The sequence below is a fragment of the Syngnathoides biaculeatus genome, chromosome 3 (genome assembly GCF_019802595.1).
Source record: "Syngnathoides biaculeatus isolate LvHL_M chromosome 3, ASM1980259v1, whole genome shotgun sequence".
Classification (NCBI taxonomy): Eukaryota; Metazoa; Chordata; class Actinopteri; order Syngnathiformes; family Syngnathidae; genus Syngnathoides; species Syngnathoides biaculeatus.
The window spans coordinates 27,914,968-27,936,977 of NC_084642.1; the positions used below are offsets into that span (position 1 = coordinate 27,914,968).

The 22,010-nt window shown below is 39.3% G+C and overlaps 3 protein-coding genes, 1 long non-coding RNA gene and 2 other non-coding genes across 8 annotated transcripts; 2 read left to right on the plus strand and 4 right to left on the minus strand.

The window, feature by feature from the left end:
- The first annotated feature begins 1,354 nt into the window (after positions 1-1,354).
- Positions 1,355-6,132, plus strand: gpalpp1 (GPALPP motifs containing 1). Its single transcript, XM_061815114.1, has 7 exons — positions 1,355-1,637; positions 1,722-1,842; positions 1,926-2,015; positions 2,313-2,559; positions 4,651-4,815; positions 4,928-5,029; positions 5,134-6,132. The coding sequence occupies exons 1-7, from the start codon at positions 1,538-1,540 to the stop codon at positions 5,350-5,352; spliced, it is 1,044 nt and encodes a 347-aa protein (XP_061671098.1). The 5' UTR covers positions 1,355-1,537; the 3' UTR covers positions 5,353-6,132.
- A 211-nt stretch (positions 6,133-6,343) lies between these two features.
- On the plus strand, positions 6,344-12,454 carry gtf2f2a (general transcription factor IIF, polypeptide 2a). Of its 2 annotated transcripts, XM_061815115.1 has the most exons (9): positions 6,344-6,564; positions 6,962-7,035; positions 7,584-7,608; positions 7,771-7,909; positions 9,176-9,235; positions 9,840-9,921; positions 10,601-10,700; positions 10,945-11,088; positions 12,009-12,454. In XM_061815115.1, the coding sequence occupies exons 1-9, from the start codon at positions 6,496-6,498 to the stop codon at positions 12,129-12,131; spliced, it is 816 nt and encodes a 271-aa protein (XP_061671099.1). In that variant the 5' UTR covers positions 6,344-6,495; the 3' UTR covers positions 12,132-12,454. The 2 variants fall into 2 exon arrangements, with proteins under 2 accessions (XP_061671099.1, XP_061671100.1); XM_061815116.1 differs by lacking the exon at positions 9,176-9,235.
- A 137-nt stretch (positions 12,455-12,591) lies between these two features.
- LOC133498379 (uncharacterized) lies at positions 12,592-17,197 on the minus strand. Its single transcript, XR_009794293.1, has 4 exons — positions 16,950-17,197; positions 16,564-16,628; positions 13,905-14,728; positions 12,592-12,863 (listed from the first exon to the last, which is right to left on the minus strand). It is a non-coding gene; the product is annotated as an uncharacterized LOC133498379 (long non-coding RNA).
- Positions 13,731-13,864, minus strand: LOC133498695 (small nucleolar RNA SNORA31). The gene has a single exon (XR_009794442.1). It is a non-coding gene; the product is annotated as a small nucleolar RNA SNORA31 (small nucleolar RNA).
- Positions 14,802-14,937, minus strand: LOC133498696 (small nucleolar RNA SNORA31). The gene has a single exon (XR_009794443.1). It is a non-coding gene; the product is annotated as a small nucleolar RNA SNORA31 (small nucleolar RNA).
- An 821-nt stretch (positions 17,198-18,018) lies between the features above and the next one.
- On the minus strand, positions 18,019-21,819 carry LOC133498381 (gastrula zinc finger protein XlCGF52.1-like). 2 transcript variants are annotated; one of them, XM_061815119.1, is made up of 3 exons: positions 21,309-21,784; positions 20,152-20,643; positions 18,019-19,120 (listed from the first exon to the last, which is right to left on the minus strand). In XM_061815119.1, the coding sequence occupies exons 1-3, from the start codon at positions 21,340-21,342 to the stop codon at positions 19,113-19,115; spliced, it is 534 nt and encodes a 177-aa protein (XP_061671103.1). In that variant the 5' UTR covers positions 21,343-21,784; the 3' UTR covers positions 18,019-19,112. The 2 variants fall into 2 exon arrangements, with proteins under 2 accessions (XP_061671103.1, XP_061671102.1); XM_061815118.1 differs by lacking the exon at positions 18,019-19,120 and having other exon boundaries at positions 19,218-20,643; positions 21,309-21,365; positions 21,766-21,819.
- Positions 21,820-22,010: the final 191 nt, after the last annotated feature.

The window sequence follows — 22,010 nt, forward strand, 5'->3', positions numbered from 1 at the left end:
ATACTTATTTGCAGCTGTATCACATAAATAAATCGTTAAAAAAATCATACATTGTGATTTCTGGATTTTTCTTTTTAGATTATCTCTCTGACAGTGGACATGCACCTACAATCAAAATTTCAGACCCCTCTATTATTTCTAAGTGGGAGAACTGGTAATATAGCAGTGTGTTCAAATACTTATTTTCTTCACTGTAGGTGTGAGCTCCATGTGGATCCTGATAAAGGAAAAATGCAGACGGCATCCAAATGTTTTGTTACTCTATGTCTTTCTGGGCAAAGATTAAAAAATGTGAAGCACATATGTAAATACACAACCACTTACATCATCAGCTGTCTGGACATGTTCATCTCCCAACTGCGGACTATTCCTTGCTATCTCATCAACAGAGTTCTCTGATTGCATTTCTTTCTCTTTCTGCAAAACGTTTTAGAATTTTTATAATTTGTTCATCAGAACTCATTCAATACTAAATAGTCACAATTAATCATAAATGGTAGAGAAATAAATCGTAACCATTAAAATTTTTAATTCAGATCATGTAAAAGCAATGTAATAACTGGTGAAGAAAGCTAAACAATGCAACAAACAATCCAATTTCAATGGTTTCACTGCACAGCTCCCATTTTGTAAGAATTTCTGTTCAATGCCTTATCTTTTTGGATCAGGAAAATCCATCCATTTTCCGTGGTTGTGCGCAAAGTACACTGGGTCATTCTCCTTCAAGCCATCTTTGAAGTGGCAACTCCGAAGGCGATCTTTGGGTAGTGTTGGTTGTCTTTCAGATCGAAAGTTGAAATGGTTTGTCATAAACATTAACATCTCAATTATAACATACATACATCTGTACAAACGTTAACATATACCAACTTGCACATTCTTGAACGCAAAGTTTGCTTTTTCCTTGGAAATCTGTAAAACCTGCAATCATCTACCCCACTTCTGTGGTTGTACCCAAATGCCAAAAAGGTTAGCATTTCTGTAAGATAAATGTTTTGAAAATATATATATATTTGTAATTGGTTTCCGCCTATTCAATCAGTGTAGAAATAGTCACCCTTGTATTTCAAACACGAGATTGTTTTTTTATATTGTGAAGGTGCAGAAAATCCGCTAAAAGTGAACTTTGTATGGGGAGTGAAGTGGCTATTTTACGAAGGATTTGTGTTTCTTCTCATAAACATGGATTACTCCCAAACATTTTCGGACCTCAAATTATCCCCGATTATGCCAAACGTGTCCGTTGACCAATGTTCAAAACGTTTTATTTTTTGGAGCTGCCTTCACCTAGATTTGTTTGGCACCAGAAGTGCGAAAAGTCGTTAAACCTCGCAAATGATCTTTATTCTTATAGGGCAACTTCCTGTGTAGTGGAGACCCGGAAAAGAACATGCGGTCATGCGCAGTGTTCTTCAAAATGTCGACCCAAATGTTGAGCACGGTCTTATTTCACATATAGCGTAATGACTCAGATACAAGACAAATGCGCTTTTTCACTTGGGTAAAAGTATTTTAGAAAACAGGTAATATCGTGTTTATGCAAATCGTGGCCAATATCATGACCTCTCAAAGTGATATCGGACCTGCTTTGCCCCCAAGCTTTAAAAATGCTTCCGATTCTGACGACGAAAGTGACTGTAAGTATCAACAGATTTCAAAATGCAGTCACGTTTCAATGCTAAATGTTTGTCTCATCATAGTTTTGTGACTCCGTGTGCTAGTTGCCGGTCCTGCCTTGCCTCCCGGTTACAAACGAGGTGAACAGTCCAGCTCGTCCGATGAAAGTGAAGTGGTCGTCAAAAGAGTCAAGACCGCACACTTGTGTGAAGACAAACATGTCGTGTGTGTAAATCGGACGAGATTACGGTATACAATATTTACAACGTCAACATAAACAGAACGTTTAACATCTGTCACTTGAACAGGGTGAAGAAGACAAAGACTGACGAAGATGACGGCTTCTTTGGACCAGCATTACCTCCAGGTTTTAGCAAGAAACAGAGTTCGCCAGAGAGGTATTTGAATGAAATTAAATGGAAAGGAGTACAGTAATTAGTGATCACTATTGAAGAAGGAAAGAACACAAACAATGCTGTGAAAAAGTATTGCACCGTTTCTCCACACATATCATTTTAAATTCACTTGGGTTATATTTGTCCATCTACACTTGCAGGATGATCTGAAACATTACAGTTGCAAAACTATGCAAAAATATCAGAATTGAAGAATGGCTCCAATACGTTCTCACGGCACTGAAGAATGAAGTCGGATTATTGTCCTGGGTTCAAGTTGTAACTGAAATTTTCTCTCAGGCCACCTGTGCTGGGCCCAGCTTTGCCTCCTGGATTTCGCCGTGCAGAATATGATGACAATGATGGAGATGAGGAGGGTTTGCCAGGTCCTGCATTACCTCCAGACTACAAGGCTGACTCCTTCACCAGTGAGGATGAGGAGGATGATATTATTGGACCCATGCCGTCCAAGTGTCCAGTTCAAAACACGGTGGCTCTGGACATTGAACGCAGGGCACGAATGATGAAAGATAAGCTGACCAAAGTTGTGAGTCTGAGCTTTTCTTAAGCTTTTACTATGACTATTCGCAAGTATTTACTAAATGTTTTTCTATTATTTTTAAATAAATGTGTATATACTGTATTTGATAGAATTTTTCATTTTACACAAAATAGCACAACAAATGGGTAACAGATGAAACTGAAAGTTTTTCTGTTATTTCTAAATAAATGTGTATATATTTGATATCATTTTTCATTTTACACAAAATAGTCCGACAAATAGGTAACAGATGAAAATGGTTAAATTGGAATGATATAACTTAAAATCATATTAGAAGTAAAGACCACACAAAACCTGCTGGACAGAGGGGCATGTGGCACTAAATTCATGGGATTATAGCTACAAATGCAGTTAGTCAGTCGTTCAAAGTAAAATACTCAAGATTCACACAAGCGCATCAGTAAGCAAATTTTTGGACAACGGTAGCGTTCCAATCTAATCATTTCCACTACGGAGCCGAGGACTTAGTACTTCTCTCCCTATTAGTTTGGCATGAAGTCTTTCCTTTGGTGGTACACTATAAATTTCTCAAACCACTTAGTCATTAATAGCGCTTTTGCACAAATCCAATTAAATAAAATGGATTTTATAGTCACAGTGAGTCACGTTTGTTGCGTCGTAGCAATGGGCAAAGGAAATCCCAATATTTTGAGGGAATGACACCTCAGCATCATATTGAGAGGAAACAATAGCTGCGATCTACTTTGATTTTGGAACGCGGAACTTGGTTCAAAATTTTGAACGATGAACAAAACTAGTTCATCTTTGGAACGTGAACAGACCTTTCTTGACAGACTACATGGATAAAATGAACATTCAACACTAAACGTTACTTACGTACAGGGTCCCTAAATGTTTTGCTCATTGTAGTTACTGTGTGAAATATGTATGGCCAGTATGCCACCATCCGATCTGCAAGTGGGAACACTTATACTGCACGGTTGTCAAACTGATTTTTTTGTCACGGGCCACATTGTTGACCTATTGTTGAAATTTGTTTGTTCAACTACATTATGAATAGATTTTATTTCAAAAGGGAGGGTGGTAACAAAAAATGCTTGCAATATCTCTTGCAATTTTGACTTTTTGTATTTCAGCTAGAAAAAAAATCGACGTACACACTCGCGGGCCACATAAGATGATGTTGCAGGTCGGATCTGGGCCCCAGGCCACCAGTTTGACACCTGTGACTTAGCACGATGTAGGTAAAAACACAGTACATGTGATCAGAGAGGAATGATGGTTAAAATAGGTTATGTAACCAATCAGAAGAGGGTTTTGAAAAATATTCGAGGACTAAAATATTCAATAACTGCACCCCTATTGTTGAGTAAAGCCCATGCTTTGGGGCCCAGTTTGATAATCCAGCACAAAATTGTTCCTCAAAATTAGAACATTGCTCCTCAAATGAAGAAATGATTAGCAAAACCACTCCTCAAGAGCGAAAACAAGATTGAGCCTTGAGGTTGTTCTCCGCCATTTGCCATAAGTTAAATGTGATAGGGGCAGCACGGTGGTTCAGATGATAAAAGCGTCATAGTTCTGAGGACAAAGGTTCGATCCTGGCCTCGTCTGTATGGAGTTTGCATGTTCTCCCCGTGCCTGCGTGGGTTTTCTCCGGCCACTCCGGTTTCCTCCCACATCCCAAAAATATGCAACATTAATTGGGTACTCTAAATTGCCCCTAGGTGTGATTGTGAGTGTGGCTGTTTGTCTCCATGTGCCCTGCGATTGGCTGGCAACCAGTTCAGGGTGTACCCTGCCTCCTGCCTTTTGACAGCTGGGATAGGCTCCAGCACTCCCCGCAACTCTTGTGAGGATAACCGGCAAAGAAAATGGATGGATGGATAAATGTGATAGGCTCCCACTAACCTCCGACTCAAATGATGACCAGAACTACTGAATATAGACACATTTTCTCGTTGTCTCGTTAAGACAATGAAAATTTTCAGCATTGGGAATAAAAATATCTGACAACCCAATCTTTTTGAAGGCTAGTGATTTATAAAATGTGAAAAATTGGTTGTAACACAATGGATTTCAAACATAGTTGTTTTTTTTTCTCCTCGTTTATAGGATGCTCCTGAGGTCCCAACCCGAGAGACTTGGATGACAGAACTTCCACCAGAACTACAACACATTGGGTTGGGAGCTCGTAGTTTCAAGAAGAGGTCCGGTCCGGAGATGGGTGACCGCTCCATTTGGACAGATACACCTGCTGACACAGAGCGCAAGGCCACGGTACGCAAAGCCAACAATTGCTTTTCGTTGCTTATTGGCATTACGTATATAAATTTTCAGCACAATTTTTAATTTACAAAAAGATATGTTGTTTTTTTTTCTTGGACAACAGGAGCGCATTGAGAGAAAGAAAAAGGGTGAGGCTGAGAAAGCTTCTGCTCCACAAATTTCTCAAAAGGATTTGGAAATGGCAGATAAGGTGTCAAAATATAATGTAAGTTCTCCCAACAATCAGTATTCTTTTTGTATATTTTCCTCGACAAGCTACGTGTTCATGTTCATGCTAAATCTTTCAATTCTTTTTTTTCTTGATTCAAGAAAACTAAACGCTCAGAATCTCTGATGAGTTTGCATAGCAAGACTATGAAGGAGAAAGCAAAGCAGGAGAGAGACAAGCCGGTGGAGAGGAGAGCGTTTGATCGGGAAACTGACCTGCAGGTCAACCGCTTCGATGATGCGCAGAAGCAGCGACTGCTGAAGAAATCTCAGGAACTGAACACACGCTTCTCTCACAGCAATGATAGAATGTTCCTGTAAGGACAGTGTTTACAGTAAAATGTCCTGCATACAGTGCGGTGAAAAAGTTTTGGCACCTTTCTCAAATTTGTAAATTTTTGCAGTTTCCCCACTTGAAGATCGACAAACAACTATATTAGACAAATACATTTTTTCTACACATGGCCAGGTAACCTCAAATAGTTTTTCTCTACCTTAAACTGTTTTAAAAACGGCATTTGAAGTTCATTTGGGTTATATTTGTCAGATATTTGTACTTTTTTTTAATGATGATCTTCAAAATTTAATTGGGGAAACTATGCAAAACCATAATTTTAAAATACTTTTTCACAGCACTCCATAAATGGACAATTATATGGAAGATAGAGCTACAAGCAGATGGAGTTTGCATTGTTTTATTCTAAATATTACTTTCCTCTTGTAATTTCATGTACAATATGATTGTAAATAAAACTTTTACATTCTGCTATTAAGGTGGAAACAATTACGAATGTAGTTTAAAATTGTTCTCCTGTACTCAAAGGATAATTGTAAGCAGCCTTTTCACATTTGTATTATAAAATATAAACAGCAAACTAATTGTAAGTTCTAAAAATGCAAGTTCACCCTTTGCTGTAATCACATTTTTGAAAAGTTTTTCATAGGTCTGAACAATAAGTATAAAGTATTATTCATTCAAATGGAAAAAGTGGTTAAATACAGCTGCACACCCAAATAATTTGCATAGAAGTCGGACATCCACAATAAAGCGATTAAAAAAAAAAAAAAGTTCATAACCAAAAGACTGATCCCCCTAAAAAGTGTCCGTTTACAATGCAACAAGACAAATTGGCACATCAGTCGATAATAGTGTGGCTGATGATACTATATTACAGTAAAGATGGGAAGTTACATCCCAATATTACAGTAGTAATATGTGACCTTTAGAAATATTTCTACTTAATTTATATCGTGTTTGTCGTTGACTGGCTGAATGTGATTTAAAAGTTATTCAGTGGGTCGGCCTGCTAAGGACTGTCAAGACGGTATGTGGGTGGATTTTTTTCTTCCTTTCTTGATGTTGGAATATTTTTGTCCCTTCTAAGTCACTGTAAGCACGTGTTATACTGCGCACGCGCACGGCCCTTTGAACAAATAGCTTGAATATTTTCTAATAAAACAATTATGTCAGAGAAGGCTGGAGACGTTGATTTGACCGGTGCTAAACTTAATACGGGAGTCTGGCTTGTAAAGGTTTGTCCATGTAGATGTAGTATTTTCTCATTCGCGGTCAGCTGTTATGGAGCCAAAGCTAACTTGGCTAACCAGTTTAGCAGCCGCCGCAGCGTTCCCTTTGTATCGAGTCCATTCGCCAAATTAAGATTTCTTTCTCTCATATTTCTAGATAAAGTGCAAGTTCAATTGAGTTATTTGAAACCGAACGAAACCGATAGCTAATCATTTAGAAAAAAAAAAACCCACGATTCTCTTTGCTGTTTAATCGAGGCTTATGTCTAAAAATGTTATCATTGTTTCACAAATACTGTTAACACGTAGTTATTTCTGTATTTAGTAGTTACAGTAATCTGTGATTTGTGTCTCGAGGAGTCAACATTCAGTAGATAATCAAATAGCTTGTGACTGAACGCAGGTGCCCAAGTACCTCTCTCAGCAATGGGCAAAAGCCACAGGAAGAGGCGAAGTTGGCAAACTCAGAATCTCCAAGTATGTGAAACCATTGCAACTCCAAGAATCCTTGTTGTTGCGATACAGCCTTTTCAAGTTCTCCCCTACAGTAGTTTTGTCTTTTAATATTCAGGACACGAGGATCGGCGACCAGATCCGGTCCGTGATAGCAAAGCATGTGTCGAGTCCCATAATTCTTGCTAAAAATGTATACTAAAATTTCAAATTTTCATATGTTGTAAGTAGTAACATTGGGATACTGCAAGCATTTTATTTTACCAAAACCCTATTTACAACTCTTGGACAATTATACTTGGTTTCTGATATAAATCTAGTTGTTAACCCTTTTGGGTGTATATATATATATATATATATATATAAAATATGAGTCAAAGTTGTAATACCTGTCTGACAGAAACCATAACTACAATGTGACAAAAATGAGCATGAGATACATAGAAATAATGGTAATATACTTTAGTTTCTGTTGCTGTTACCATATATAAACTTAACATTTTATTGTATTTAACAAATAGTAACTATGTTATTCTAGTTTATTAACATGTTAATCGGTTTTTACTTTCAAGGAAAGGAAACCAAGGCAAACCAGAGGTAAGAACTAATATACATTGTCAGTGTTTTTGATTATTCAAATTGCTTCAATCTCACTCATCACTCCCTGTAAATAACCTGGCTGAGGTCATGTATTGGTTAAATTCTGAAAGGAAACCATTAATTGGCAATGCCAATTTTAACAGATATGTAACTTTACAGGTGTCTTTTACATTAAATGAAGAATTGACTGTGATTGACGGTCTAGAAGACAAGACAGTGTCCGCTCCTCGGGAACACCCGTTGACAATGCAGACGGTTGGAGGTCAGACATTGGCCGTATTCACAGAGACGTCATCGGGTGAGCTTTTTTTTCTCTCATATTTTTTAATTTTTTTTAAATCATCACTGGGTGGAGGTGCCTGTTTACTGTCTTTCCCTCCAGTCTTGCCTGCCATGCTTGCCATTCATCTGACTTCTTTGTGTTTTCTCCCAAATTGTGTCAAAGTTTTGTTTCGCAAGAATTAAAATAATGGGAACATTTAGGTAATTAAAAAAAGCAACCTTGTTAAAGGTCAATATGTATTGATTTATTTTTACTAGTAGTTGTGAGCTGTGGGAACATTGCAATAGGTTTAATCAAGATGTCAAATGTGCCAACATATATGGTGTTTTGTGTCTGTGTATGAAAATATTGTCATCGGGCCATGTAATTAATTTGCAACAGCCATAATTGAAAGGTTATGATTTCAAACACCTTTAATATATGATGACATTGACTAAATTGAAATAGAGGTCTCAATGGAGTTGATAAAATCCAACAATTGCAGTAACTGTAATATCACATGCAGTACATTTGAACCTTACTTTGTCTTAGTGATGATTAAGTGACATTAGAGTGTTCCTTTGAATAGTTGCAGTTTTTCTCGGGAGAACCTGTCCTTTATTAGTCTTTGAATTACTGTACCTCCATTAAAGGGGAAGCACTCACCAATACAGGTTTGGAGAGAATCTTGACCCATACCAGAGAGAAATCGCCCTTGTTCTTTGAGTTCGGCTCATGAAAAGTAGGAGCAAAATAACTTTTTTTGTTGGAAGTTTGGTACATCGGCATTTAAAACAAGCTCTAATAAACATTCTTAAAAAAAACTTTTATCATTACGACAGCTCAACATCACACTGCAAACAACAACAACAGCTGCTTTTTTTTAATGCTGCGATCAAATGTTGCGGTACTGTTGTGGACAGGGAATGTATGTGCCATATGTAATTTTTGTGCACTTTAGCAGCACCGTCTTTTGGGGTTGCTTGCTTGTGGTGTTGGATCAGCGTTTTAATGCTCACTGCTTGTGGGAGCATGCTTGCTTTGCTGGTGTGTGCACGCTGATGTGCTCAACAGAGTTGACTTATTAATTTTTCCCCCTGACAAAGCGTGTGCAACTCAACCTCGGGAGTTGCTCTGATTGTCCAATCCTCTTCTCCCCCTATTTTCCATCTCAAACATACACACGCACACACACACACACACACACACACACACACACACACACACACACACACACACATATATATATATATAAAAATATATACATTATTTTATTTTACCATCCCTCCCTCCCCCCTGTAGGCCAGTCAGAAGAGAGATCTGATGGTGGCAGCTCAGGTTCGGGGGCAGGGGCTGGTACAGGTGAGTTCACCGGTTTGGGTGAATCACACACAATCCAAATAGTGATATTTTCTTTTCATCAGTAAAGTGACACACGGCCTGAATGATGCAGACACCCAAACTCGACAAAACATTTTCACGTAAGGCCCGAAACAGCAATTTGGACTCTTGATTCAAGCATTTCGATGACAAAGCGTAAATACGAGACTCCTTATGTGAATTATAGGGCTGATGGAAAGTCGAGTTTTTGGTCTGAAGGCTTTATTTTGTGGGCCTTGTCTTTGCAATTGTATTTTTTAAATGTCGGGCTTGTGTAAAACTAAAAGGTACACATAAAAGTTGTTCAAGTTATTAACAGGAACACATGCACAAGCTTTTCACATTTACACCTATGTGTAGTAAAATAAAGCTTTAATGCGCGTACCATGGGACTGTTGGTAAGCAATGGCTAGTACACTCCCTACGTGATTGTTAGCTTGTGACAAGTGTTTGTTGAATTGCTCTAATAATGAATTCAAAAGAATTGAATTTGCTAAACCAGGATGGAATTAATCTTTTGCTCTCACAACCAAATGAAGCCAAAACACAAATTTCAAATACCAAGTTGTGATTTGCTCCCCCTCAGATAAAATTGCCTTAGAGGGGGTGGTGGTGCAGAGAGCAGATTGCCGGCCGGCTGTTAGTGACAGCTATATGAAGCTGAAGAGGTGAGTTGTTTGTCCTCATTAATGCAGTTTACAACATAAATTACCTTTTTAATTGACTCAAGTACTGCTGGTGCTTCAACTACTTTGTGCTTTAGACTTTACTCAAATTTAGTTTATAGAGTAATTTGCATACACAGGGAATGCAACTCAAAGTGCTTCATCGAGATAAAACCAAAATAGCAGGAAGGATAGAAGGACCCACCTCTCCCAACCCCACAGATAAATGCAGAAGCAGCAACTACTGGCTGTCGTATTGAGATAGTCTAGAGAGACATGGCAAGCCACCAAGTATCCAGGTGAGGACAAACAAGCTGTGGAAGTCATCTACACCAAGGAGGATATCATCACAGAATGTTGGGACTCACTACATTGTGCCGCCTTCCCAGGTGCAGGAGGCTGCAGTGTGGCACACCTAACACACCTCCTGTGTGGAGGCTCCCATGCGGAGACACTGGAGTAAAACCTAAAAAGTTTAAAAAACAAACAAACAATAGAACAGGATAAAAAGTACAAGTAAATGAGATACAATCAAATTGAATAGGAATAGATGGGTAAAATGAATAAATAAAGTCGATGGAATCATTTTGGAGCACTCTTCAAATATTTTGCTCAAGACTGCATTTGTCAACTTTTTTTTTTTTCCGCAATAACATACACATTCATGCTGCTCTTGAAACAGGTTACAAATTGAAGAGTCCACCAAGCCGATCCGACTGTCACAGCAGTTGACCAAAGCAGTCACCAACAACTACAAACCTGTGGCGAACCATGCGTATAACGTAAGAATAAAACTTTCGTTGCACACCAAGCACATGCCATGGACAATGCAATACCTGTGATGAATTGTTTTTCCATCTTTGTGAAAGCAACAACCTATAAGTGGATAAAAATGTGACCTTACGTAGCTGGTGAATATATTTTCATACGGTATTTATCAAAAAGGCCACTATTTGAACAGGTACTACTACCTGTGTCATGGATGACAATTATGTCTTTGATAAGTATTTATCTGCTGTCTATCAGTTGGAGTATGAAAGGAAAAAGAAGGAAGAGGGCAAGAGAGCTCGAGCGGACAAACAGCAGGTGTTGGACATGCTGTTTTCGGCATTTGAGAAGCACCAGTACTACAACATCAAAGATCTGGTGGACATTACGAAACAGCCCGTGGTGAGACACCTTGGTATCACACACCTTTCAAACGGATGGAAAACTGCTAACGTACACAAAAAAAAAAATCAAACCTTTGTCATTTGTAATTGAGGGAATTTAACTCGGATAAAGATGAGTGGACGTGAGATTCAACTTCACTCTTTCACATGCTTCTGTTTTTTGAAAGAAATTTTGGCAGCTTCCAAAAAGTTATGTCTTTTGTTTGATCCCCCCACATTGTCTGTCAGACGACTTGAGTCATTCAACGCTACATTAACATTAAACAAACGCAAACACCACAAGAATTTAGGTACACCAGAGTGGACCGCAGGCCTACCTCCGACAGTACAATTCTTCCAGGTTGCAGAGAACTCAAAATACAAATGTTCCGTGTCATTAAATAAGTTGGAATATTATGAGACTACGAAAGTGCTCACTTTGCAAAACTGCTTTAAAATAGAAATTCCCGTTTCTGTCACTTTTTTTGCTCAACTTTCCTCAGTCATTACAAGGATAGTGTTGTTTTCACATACTGTATTTCTTTAGCTTTTGGTGAAATGGGTTGACATTTAATTTGAATCGCCATTTTAATGCAATTAGGATCATCTTTGAACTGATTTTACTTTATTAAGGAAGGGAAGCCTATTAGTCTGCCAGCAATGTGAGTCCCGGATAACTCGAACTTATACACATTCCGAGTGAGACCTGAAGTCACTTATGGTGTACCTGAAGTCTTGTGCTGTTTGCAGTTGTAGTGATCTGTCACAGCCACTGTTTATAGCATCTCTTCGACCAAACACTTTTTGTGGGAGGATATTGGTCTTCAAATTTCATGTTTCCAGATGCACCTCCCCTGAAGTACAACATTTGTCCTGTTTTAGTATTTTTCCACCAACAGACTATTCGCATGGTTTTCTAAAACTTACTCTTATTCACAGATTTATTTGAAAGAAATCCTGCGAGACATTGGAATCTACAATGTTAAGGGAACACATAAGAGCACCTGGGAGCTAAAGCCCGAGTATCGACATTATCAAGATGAGGAAAAAACAGATGAATAGGACAAGTTGTTTGGCTGGATGAAGTTTTTGGCCATCACTGAGTCTTGTCACAAACACAGTGGTTGGTGAAACCACAAGATTTTTTGGAGGATGGGTTGAGTTCACTGGAAGTTGCTTGAGGTTTCTCTCAAGTGTGCATGCTTAAAACATCTACATGCCCATTCTTCTGTTTGTTGTTTCATGTTGAAAGTCAAGATTTTATTGTAATGTTTAGAAAAAGGCGTATTGACTGTTTTTTTTAGTTTCTTCAACTATTGTTGAAATTGTATATTTTTACTAACTTTCAATGTCAAAACTGCAATAAATTCTTTTATATTGCATTACACATACATTTTTTCTTCATAATCTACACATTTATCTTCCCTGTTTAACGCTACTTTTAATAGGAAACATTCCGATGTGGTACCACGTGCCCTTCAAATAAGACACTTTCAATCTAACAAGCACAAAATTCATTATGACAAAACATACATTCAGATATTTTATTCATTCTAAGCTAGTATTTATTGTAATTGTTGGTTAACAAATGTTCAAATATGACATGACATCCTTCCCCAACCAAACTGTTCTGTCACTCTGAATACACTTGGGTTGGGTGCACACTAAAGTTGCACCTTTAGGTTTCATCATCATTGCATCAAATTCCTGGCAAGGTGGCAGTTTTGCCAGGAGATGAGTTGGTATGTTGCCACAGGTAACATCAGCTTTGTCCTGCCAGAAGACATCCTCCTCCTGAAAGAAAACACTATGAATAATCATTGGACTAAAACACCACAGCCCAGAAAGAAACTGCCCAGTAGCAGTTTAAAAAGAAAAAAAAAAATCTAAGCTTTTAGCTGGGTGTTTTGCGAATGTCTGTTGGGTCTATATATAAACACACACACACACACACACACACCACACACACACACACACACAAAACAAAAACCTTGATTTTGTGTCTCACTGTCTGAAACTCCAATCAGACGAAACCTCTCCCGTTTGAGGATCACCAAAATGATACCGTTATAATACTTTTGCTCACTTGAAGAGTGGGTGGCTTCAAACAAAGGGTGATCTGTCCCTAATTGTTTAACATATAAAACTGCTCTAAAAAGCTTGAGGACTGCATCATTTGCACAACTGTCACATTTTTTTAAATTAGTAGCAGTATTACATTACTGGTAACCTTTAATTGCTCAGTGACTGTACTCTGTTTTTCTGTTTCAATGTCTCAAAGTATTGTCATCAACCTAAAGCAGCTCAACTACTGAAGAAAAACTAGTTTTTGACATAGTTGGAAAATAAAGAGATCTAAATACCAGGAAACAAAAGCTGGAATTCAGAAATTTTGTCTCATTCACCTTTTGATCTAAAACCCAAATGTCTTCAGTATATAACCCAAAAATGAATTTCGCATTCCATTCCATCTAGCACACACACACTGAACAGAGCTTTGGACTACTTTGTGTAGAAAAGTAAATTTCCCAACATTGGATTCTGCCCCAAGTGAAATTTATGAACCGAATTTAGATTTACTGACCGCAAGCAGTCTACACAAAGTGGCCGTAACACATAAATGACACTTAAGATATCACAAACGTTCCAAGAGAAGGTTTAAGATGTATTCCCCAATTCAAACCAAGCTGCTAAGATAGAGTAGCAGTCAGAATTCAAGAGGAAAGTTAAGTTTAGCATCTCTTTGCAAACCTTGAAGCCAATGCAGCTTGCTTCAGGCCTATCAGTGGATGCATTTCGAAGCATGCGACAACCGAAAACAGAAAGAGCACTGACCTGATGGGAACTGAAGTGGAATTAGTCAATCGGGCCTCAGTGAATGTCCAATGTAAACAAGTAGCCGCCATGTTGATGTTGGGGAAAACATGTAAACAAGATTCTACTCTTTCCCTGGCTGCAATTTGACTCATTCGTTTTATAAGACAAAAGCTAAACTTGTAAAACGGATTAAAAGGATGACGAAAGGCTTTATACTGGCGCGCTGAGATCACTGTAGCTCTCCCAAGCCTGCAGTTATGAAAATACAGGTGTCGCTATGGCTAGTACGACACAGCAAGGAGTTTCCTCAGCACACGTTGGTCATTTGCAATAGCCATTTTTACTTTCCGTAACGCAAAACAAAACAACGGCAACCCTGGAAGAATGTCTGCTTGAGCATCTAAATGACCAGATATGTTTGATTATGCTGCAAACTTGATCAAGAAGGCGGTGGTACATAGGTAGTACGTGGAGCAGGGAAGAAGGGCAAACATGTCATCACATGTGACTAAAACGCACCCATCACAAGGGATTATCTCTTTGGTGAAAATTACGCATAGGTGCTGCGTGGGGCAATTTGGGTCTTGTCGACCGCGCAAGTATAAAGTGGCCCCACTAATCCTATTGCATCCAAAATCCACCTCTGTATGTATCTCAGATGTATCTTATGGACCAGACTGGATCATTTAGTAAATGTTCAAATCAATAGTACATACAGTATAAACTACACCCTTCTAAAAATGTGTTTTCCCTCAAACCAACATGGCAGCTCATTGTCTGTTGTGGGACATGTCGACTGTCTTCAACATCTGATGGGATACGATTCATCCGGTTCTTTTACACTGCACAAAAAGACAAAAGACGTGAAGGAGGCTTTTGATCAAAGAGGAGGAGCACTCTTCAATATTACGTCTCATATATCGTCCCATATTCAATCCGAGACGCCACCTAACAGGTGTGCAGAAAGCGCAGGGACAGTTAATGTTGCATCTCAACTAATAAAACCCAGAATCTCCCACAATGATGAGAGTCCAGGCTGTCAAAGATGCAGCTAAGGTCCACACTCATGTTAAAGCAGGGGAAATTTTTTGCATGTCGCCCCTGTCCAACCCCACCCCCAAAAGGAAATGTATAGTAATGCCAATACTACTAGTAATCTTTTACAGTTTTTTTTAATGTCTTAATAGTATTCTCTCAATTGACTGTCGCCGTACTAGCGAGAATTCTAACAAACAGATTCTGATTAAGTGATTTCTTTTTTGAACAGGTCAGGAGGATATCAAGGCTTGGGTATGATTGGTGAAAATTAAACAAAAACTGTGATTAATCACAATTCATGTTTTTACAAGTGGGCTGATTACTTTTTCAGAGAGGAAAGGGTAAAAGATTTGTTTTCATTAATTAATTTAAAAAAATAATGATTTTATGTTCACTTTTGTATTTCTTTGTTTGATAATCTTAAACCTAAAAGTGACCAAACTAAGCAAAAAGGGGGCCCATTCTTTTTCATGGTAATGAAAGCAAAAATTTTCACATTGTTTTTGTTGTCAGAAAACCTGCACAAGTTTATGGGACAAAGACATCGCTCTTTGACACGCTGTGCTAAGGGGCTAATAGAATCACAGCAAGACTGTGCACCCACACGCATATCTGTTACAGTTCACCTATACCACTACAAAAATGACCAAGAAAAGTTAAACATCAAAATATAAAAAGATAAAACTGCGCGCACCAGGGAAGCTGCTGTCCAAATAGGAAACAGAACCCCCTTTTCTCCAAAATAGGAACAACCAGTGTTACGTCCATCTCCATTCAGTGATTTACGTAGCAAAATATGGGCTCTCTGTGATATAAGGCAGCTCTGCAGATAACTAATGTCTTTTTGAATATTTATCACTTTATATGTATGGTACGCTGAGTTAGTTGTAGTTGATGCCAAGACATCCTAGTAGAGCTAGAAATTCATGTAAACTTCAAATCTCTAGAGCTGTACAACGGGACATATATAGGCCCACTTTGATTTGAGAGATTGATTCATTATTTTATTACAAATCAAATGAGCAATGTGAATATTTCCCCAAATATACTTGAAACCACCGGCACCAAACACCAGGAACATTTTGTAATCATCATTCACAGCCTATTGAGCCACAAAAATATTGGTTGAGATCAAATTAGGGTGAATGTGTCTCGCGAATTAACATCTACCAACAGCATGTTCAGAGTTTTGATGTTATAGAATCTATAATATAGACACATCTAAATGCATATGCAGTCATCCGCTGTCAGGAATTCAAACAGCATGTGCATAACACCATTTCCTCCTTCATGGTGTAAAATTTTCACACCATGACACAAATCCTCCCATTTCCGGTCTTTCTTTAACACAGGGCAAAAGAAACAAGACATGATGGTGACATTTCTATCAAAAACGTTTGATAAACACATTCTGCAGCGTCACATTTGATATGCAGTCCCCTATTCAATCAGAGACACCACGAGGCAGGCCTGCAGTAAGCGCAGGGACAGTTCCTGTTGAATCTTAAAGAAATCACAGAATATTTTACAAATAAAGAGAGCCCAGTTTGTCAAAGATGCAGCAGCTAAGGTCCACGCGTATCCATCACGTCAAAGTATTATGATACGACATCAACAATGTATCCAGGGTTACACTTACAGGTTAATGCAGAAGTAGTCATCCGCCATTAGAGATGTCCACGTGGTCCGATAGCATGAGGACAGCTGGAGGAGTAATGGGGTATAAGATTATTGTACTACGTGTCTCCGACTTCGTAACTAAACTATTTGCACTACAGCGCACTACTAACGTAGGGAAAACTTTCAAAACATTTCCAAAATGTCCTCACGTGAAGAGTTTGCTGGGGTTAGCATTAGCTACACGTGCACATGTCAGCCCTGAGACTATAATTATTTCTAAATCAGATACAAATCGATTTAGTTGAACAATACGCTTCCCTGAACACATTCTCAATAACAATGACGAGGACGTACTAACCGCAGTCCATTGAGCAAGCAAAAAAAAAAGAATTGATGTGGGGTTACCAATGAAAGACGACCACTTCTTCTGAAGTTATGTCAAACTTCCTTTTCAGCGCCTTTGCCCTGCTGCCGAAACAGCGACAACGAAGCATTTCTTCGATATTTTTAAGCGCAGAAATATGCGATTTCGCAGAAACTTGTGGAAGCAACTCAGCGGCACTGAACTGGAGCTTGAGCTCGAGCTGCTTGTTATCTGCAACTACAAAATGGCGACGACACAAATTTGAAATCCCATGGGTGCTCCGGACACGCCCCGCTCTAATATTACTGGTTCCGGGATTACGGGCTCCTGCGTTATGATTGGCTGCTTTATACCAGAAACCACGCCTTACTACTTCCAGACATGCGCGAGGGTCATACGTATGCCTAAACATAACTAAAACACACTTTGCTTTTATTTCGTACAGCAGTAACTCATATTCGAGATGGTCAACAAGTTCCATCTGCGTAACATTTTATGCAGGGACCAACCATTATACAGTTGGTCCTGTTTTTCCAAGAAACACACATGCGATCGCGATTTTATATATGTGACGTGTCCTCCACTTTCTGTCCGCGCAAAGCCCGACTTCAGACAGCTGACTCTGAACAACCCCTAAATTATCCATCCATCCATTTTTTAGCCACTCATCCTCACAAGGGACACGGGAGTGCTGGAGCCTATCCCAGATGCTAACGGACAGGAGGCAGGGCACATGGACACAGGCAGCCGCAGCACTCACAATCACATCTAGGGGCAATTTAGAGTGTCCAATTAATGTTGCATGTTTTTGGGAAATGGAAGGAAACCGGAGAGGAAACCCACGCAGGCACGGGGAGAACATGCAAACTCCATACAGGGAGAGCTGGGATTGAACCCGGTTCCTTAGAACTGTGAGACCAACACCTTCCAGCTGATTCACCATGCCGCCCAGTTCCACTACTAGTGTCCCAAAACATATACAGATGCATTTCAATAATTAGAATTAGAAAACGTTGTGTATTTCTCATACCAGTATAGTATTTCACCAGACTCACCATAAGGTGTAAAATATATTATGAATTTTTTTTTCAAGTTTAATGATTTTGGCGAACAGCTAATGAAAACACACATTTCATCATCTCCAAGAACTTATGGAAATAAGGCTTCTGATAGAGACAATCAGAGCCAGAAGTGTAATGAGGAGGTATAAGAACAATTTAATATTTCACATGACACATGCCAAGATTTCATAGACCATATTCTTGGACACACACAGGAAGCGGTCATGCAATCTAACCGACAAAAATTCAATGTATCCACCATAGTCCGAAAATTTAGAGATGTGAAAGGTTTGGTGGGAGAACACAAAACACAAAAGCCCAAGAATAATGCCAATTGAGATGATCAAACTACCAATTGTCTCCTCCATATGTCAAGCCATCTTTCTACTAGATAAATGAAAGTGTTAGTTATTGCCCATTTGTTGTTTAAATTAATTGGACAATGCTCCTGTGATTGGATGGTGACCAGTTCAGGGTCAGGGTATCTCGCCCAAAATAGCTGGGATAAACTCCAGCATGCCCACGACCCAAGTGAAGATAAGTGGTCCAGAAAAATGGATGGATGGATAAGGCTCTCATAATACTAAGAGTTCTGCTGAGGCTCTCATCTGGGGCCATACCATTGAGAATAAATGTGCTTTAGCTTTCACCAAACATGGAGGGCACTCGTCCTTCTTTTGCCAATAAGGAGTCGAGTGCAAACCTCTTCTGATAGGAAACTAACAAGGTGGCAGTTTATACGATCTATTTTTTGGTTTAGTGTTTTCCAAGAAATAAAATTACCTCCAAATTCAACTAATTTAGCCATCCATCCATTTTCTTAGCCACTTATCCTCACAAGGGTTGCGGGATCGCCGGAATCCATCCCAGCTGTCAACGGGCAGGAGGCGGGGGACACCCTGAACTGGTTGCCAGCCAATCGCGGGGCACATAGAGACAAACAGCTCCACTCACAAACACACCTCAGGGCAATTTAGAGTTTCCAATGAATGGTGCATGTTTTTGGGATGTGGGAGGAAACCGGAGTGCCTGGAGAAAACCCACACAGGCACGGGGAGAACCGTCAAACTTCACACAGGCGGGGACGGGGAACTGAACCCATGCTGCCCACATCAAAGTCAGGCAAAGTGCACCACGACATCATTAGTGACCTGTAGAGAAAATAGATGAAAATTTAGCCCCAAGGCCTGTTTTTCTTTTTTTTTCATATTTTTGATTCATGCTTTGGACTATAATATAAAAAAAATGTCAGTTTCTCATTATTTATTTATTTTTTAATCACCAACTAAATGCACAATTAATGGTAAGAGGATTTAGCAACATCCAGCAAAGCTGTGTACAGCTTGGCAAAAAGGAGGAGCAGGAGCTCTCGCCTGCTGACAAACGTAGGATCCATGGTGCTGGTGTCGAAGTGAGTAACAATCTTCACAATTTATTCAAAGTCCTGCAGCTTTGTGAGAGCCACTATTCTCCCTAACACACTTGTGTTTGTCCACCTGATACTTGTAGGAGAATCTTTCTTTGCACAGACTGCAACTGAACACTTTCTCACCAGTGTGTGTTCTCATGTGGCGGACAAATGCCGAACGATCACAAAAGCTTTTGTTGCACATAGTACAGGAAAAGGGTTTTTCCCCTGTGTGGATTCTTTCATGTGTTTTCCAATGTCCCTTTATAGAGAAATTCTTGCCACAAAATGAACAGGTAAAGGGTTTTTCCCCAGTGTGTGTTCTTGTGTGTTTAACCAATCCTGAACGATCACTAAAACTTGTGTTGCAGATTGAGCAGGAAAATGGTTTCTCACCAGTGTGTGATCGTATGTGTGTTATCATATGTGAATTATCAGTGAATCGTTTCCCACAAACTGAGCAGGCAAAAGGTTTCTCTCCCGTGTGCGTTCTTATGTGTTTAATTAATACTGCGTGAACTCCAAAACTCGTGTTACATATTGGGCACGTAAATGGTCTCTCTCCAGTGTGCGTTCTTGTGTGTATCAACAAATTTCCCCTGATTGAGAAACTTTTACCACATACTGAACAGAGGAATGGTTTCTCTCCCGTGTGTGTTCTTAGGTGTGCAATCAAACTTCCCTTTTTAGAGAAGCTTTTACTGCAAACTGTGCAACTGAATGGTTTTCCTTCTGTATGACACTTTATGTGTCTTGTCAGATTTTTCCTCTTACCAAAGGTTTTGTCACAGTGGGGACATTTGACACATTTGTTGTCATTGTGACATTCCATATCAACTTTTGAGTTTTCATCCTCAGTTTCAGGAAAGTGCGACGACGTGTTGTCACTCTTTGTCAATGGAAGTAGGCAGCAGTCTGCTTGCGATTCTTCACCGTGGTCTCCATCACTTTCTGTCTTGTGTTGACTTGAGATTGTTCTTGGAGGTTCAGCCCCTTGGGTCTCCTCCCTTTTACTGCGATGACGCTGTGACCGCTGACCTATGTCTTCATCACTCTCAGTCTTCACAATGACACGGATCATTGGAAAGTCCAGCTCTTGAAGACTATCTCCCTTCTCACTGCGCCACAGTGCTTCCTCTTCTTCTTTAATGTCTGTGGGGTCTGGCTCCTCTTCTTCTTCTTTAATATAAAGGGGCTCTGGCTCCTCCTGCTCCGTTCTGAAGCTCCACTCCTGCTGCTCAGGATGAAAATCTTTTTCACTGGCATCTGCAGGATACAAAAACATGCTTTGGAAAACTGACATAAGTCAATAAAATCAACTCCAGTGAAAGTGGCAAGAGACATTGTGGATAGCGAAAAAGTGAGTATATGAAAGCCACCCCAAATTATTATGTTTATAATTACCTATATGATGATATTTTTAGTTTAACCCTTTTTATAGTCATTCAGCAGAGAAAAAAAAAAACAACAACAAAAAAATCAGGAAGACTTTAAGTACCCTCTCCTAATGACTCCGTTAAATTTAGCTCCTCACTGACATACAAATGTATGAAATCCAAAATATATCGCTTCAACATATTGCCTTGTCACCGAGACATTTTCTACTCAAGCTGTCATAACAATGAAATCCGGCATTAATACTTTATTGTTCGATGTTGTTGTGAAAACAAAACAAAAAAAAAGTTTCCTTATTTTCTCCGTGTTTCTTTGTCATATCCATTTAGTTTTAGGTTGCTTTTGTACTAGAATTTTATCTTGATTTTTATTACAGCCTATATTTAATCATTGTTGTGTTGCCACTGTAAAGTAGTAAACAAAACAGACAGAAAGGAAATTTAATCTTCATTTAGAATTTGTACTCACTTGCTGACGTTGGCCCATGTTGGCTAGTAGACAATATATGATTGAACAGTTTCTCGTGAAGCACTAACCTGACATAGGAAGAATTTTCTTCGACAAATCCATGTGAGAAAGTCTGTCACGTCAACCTGGAGTCATTTGAAAAAGAAAGGAGCGTGTCATTTCCATGAGAATGACGAGACCAAACAAGAAGACCCTGGTTACTCCTCGTAATCTGCTGTCGTTATTTCCAACGCTACAAATAGTTCCTCAACAGCCTCGGTATTTGGATTCAACACGTTAAAACCCAATCGCAGCTCTCGACTTTCTCGCGCACTTCCGCACCCCTTTGTTGGCAGCTAGCAATCTAATCCAACTGGAAAAGCTACAAAATGCGACCCCTTTATCTGGACGCCCAAACTGAATGGCAAGCGCCCTATGTGGTTTAGTATGCAGAATAACAAAACCCTCATTTACACAATGACACGGGTTAATCTCGCTAATTTTGTTCCGTGAGTTTTCCGTCAACAACTCAAGGCAGGCAGATACCTTTACTGCGCACGCGCAAACGTCACCATTTTCAAACGTACTACGGAAAGTCACAGGAGTCAAAACAAATGCGAAATTCAGTGGTAGCGGATGATGTTAGAGAATGGAATGTTTTTTCACGAGCTCCCCTTTTTTGTAAAAAAGAAAAATGCGTTTCCTTCTTTTTCTTCATGCCGAAGGATCTGGCCGGTTGCACCACTTTATGTAATCCAGTAAAGCCGTTATAGTGTCATGTTTCTTACGAA

Excerpts from the sequence above, each read along its gene's own strand:
- LOC133498381 (XM_061815118.1), bottom strand. The coding sequence starts at position 21,342 with ATGGATTTGTCGAAGAAAATTCTTCCTATGTCAG. Across the intron at positions 20,644-21,308 it reads GAAAATTCTTCCTATGTCAG|ATGCCAGTGAAAAAGATTTT; the intron begins GTTAGTGCTTCA and ends TGTATCCTGCAG.
- gpalpp1 (XM_061815114.1), top strand. The coding sequence starts at position 1,538 with ATGCAAATCGTGGCCAATATCATGACCTCTCAAAGTGATATCGGACCT. Across the intron at positions 1,843-1,925 it reads TGTGAAGACAAACATGTCGT|GGTGAAGAAGACAAAGACTG; the intron begins GTGTGTAAATCG and ends TCACTTGAACAG. Across the intron at positions 2,016-2,312 it reads AAACAGAGTTCGCCAGAGAG|GCCACCTGTGCTGGGCCCAG; the intron begins GTATTTGAATGA and ends ATTTTCTCTCAG.
- gtf2f2a (XM_061815115.1), top strand. The coding sequence starts at position 6,496 with ATGTCAGAGAAGGCTGGAGACGTTGATTTGACCGGTGCTAAACTTAAT. Across the intron at positions 10,701-10,944 it reads TGGCGAACCATGCGTATAAC|TTGGAGTATGAAAGGAAAAA; the intron begins GTAAGAATAAAA and ends GCTGTCTATCAG. Across the intron at positions 11,089-12,008 it reads ACATTACGAAACAGCCCGTG|ATTTATTTGAAAGAAATCCT; the intron begins GTGAGACACCTT and ends TCTTATTCACAG.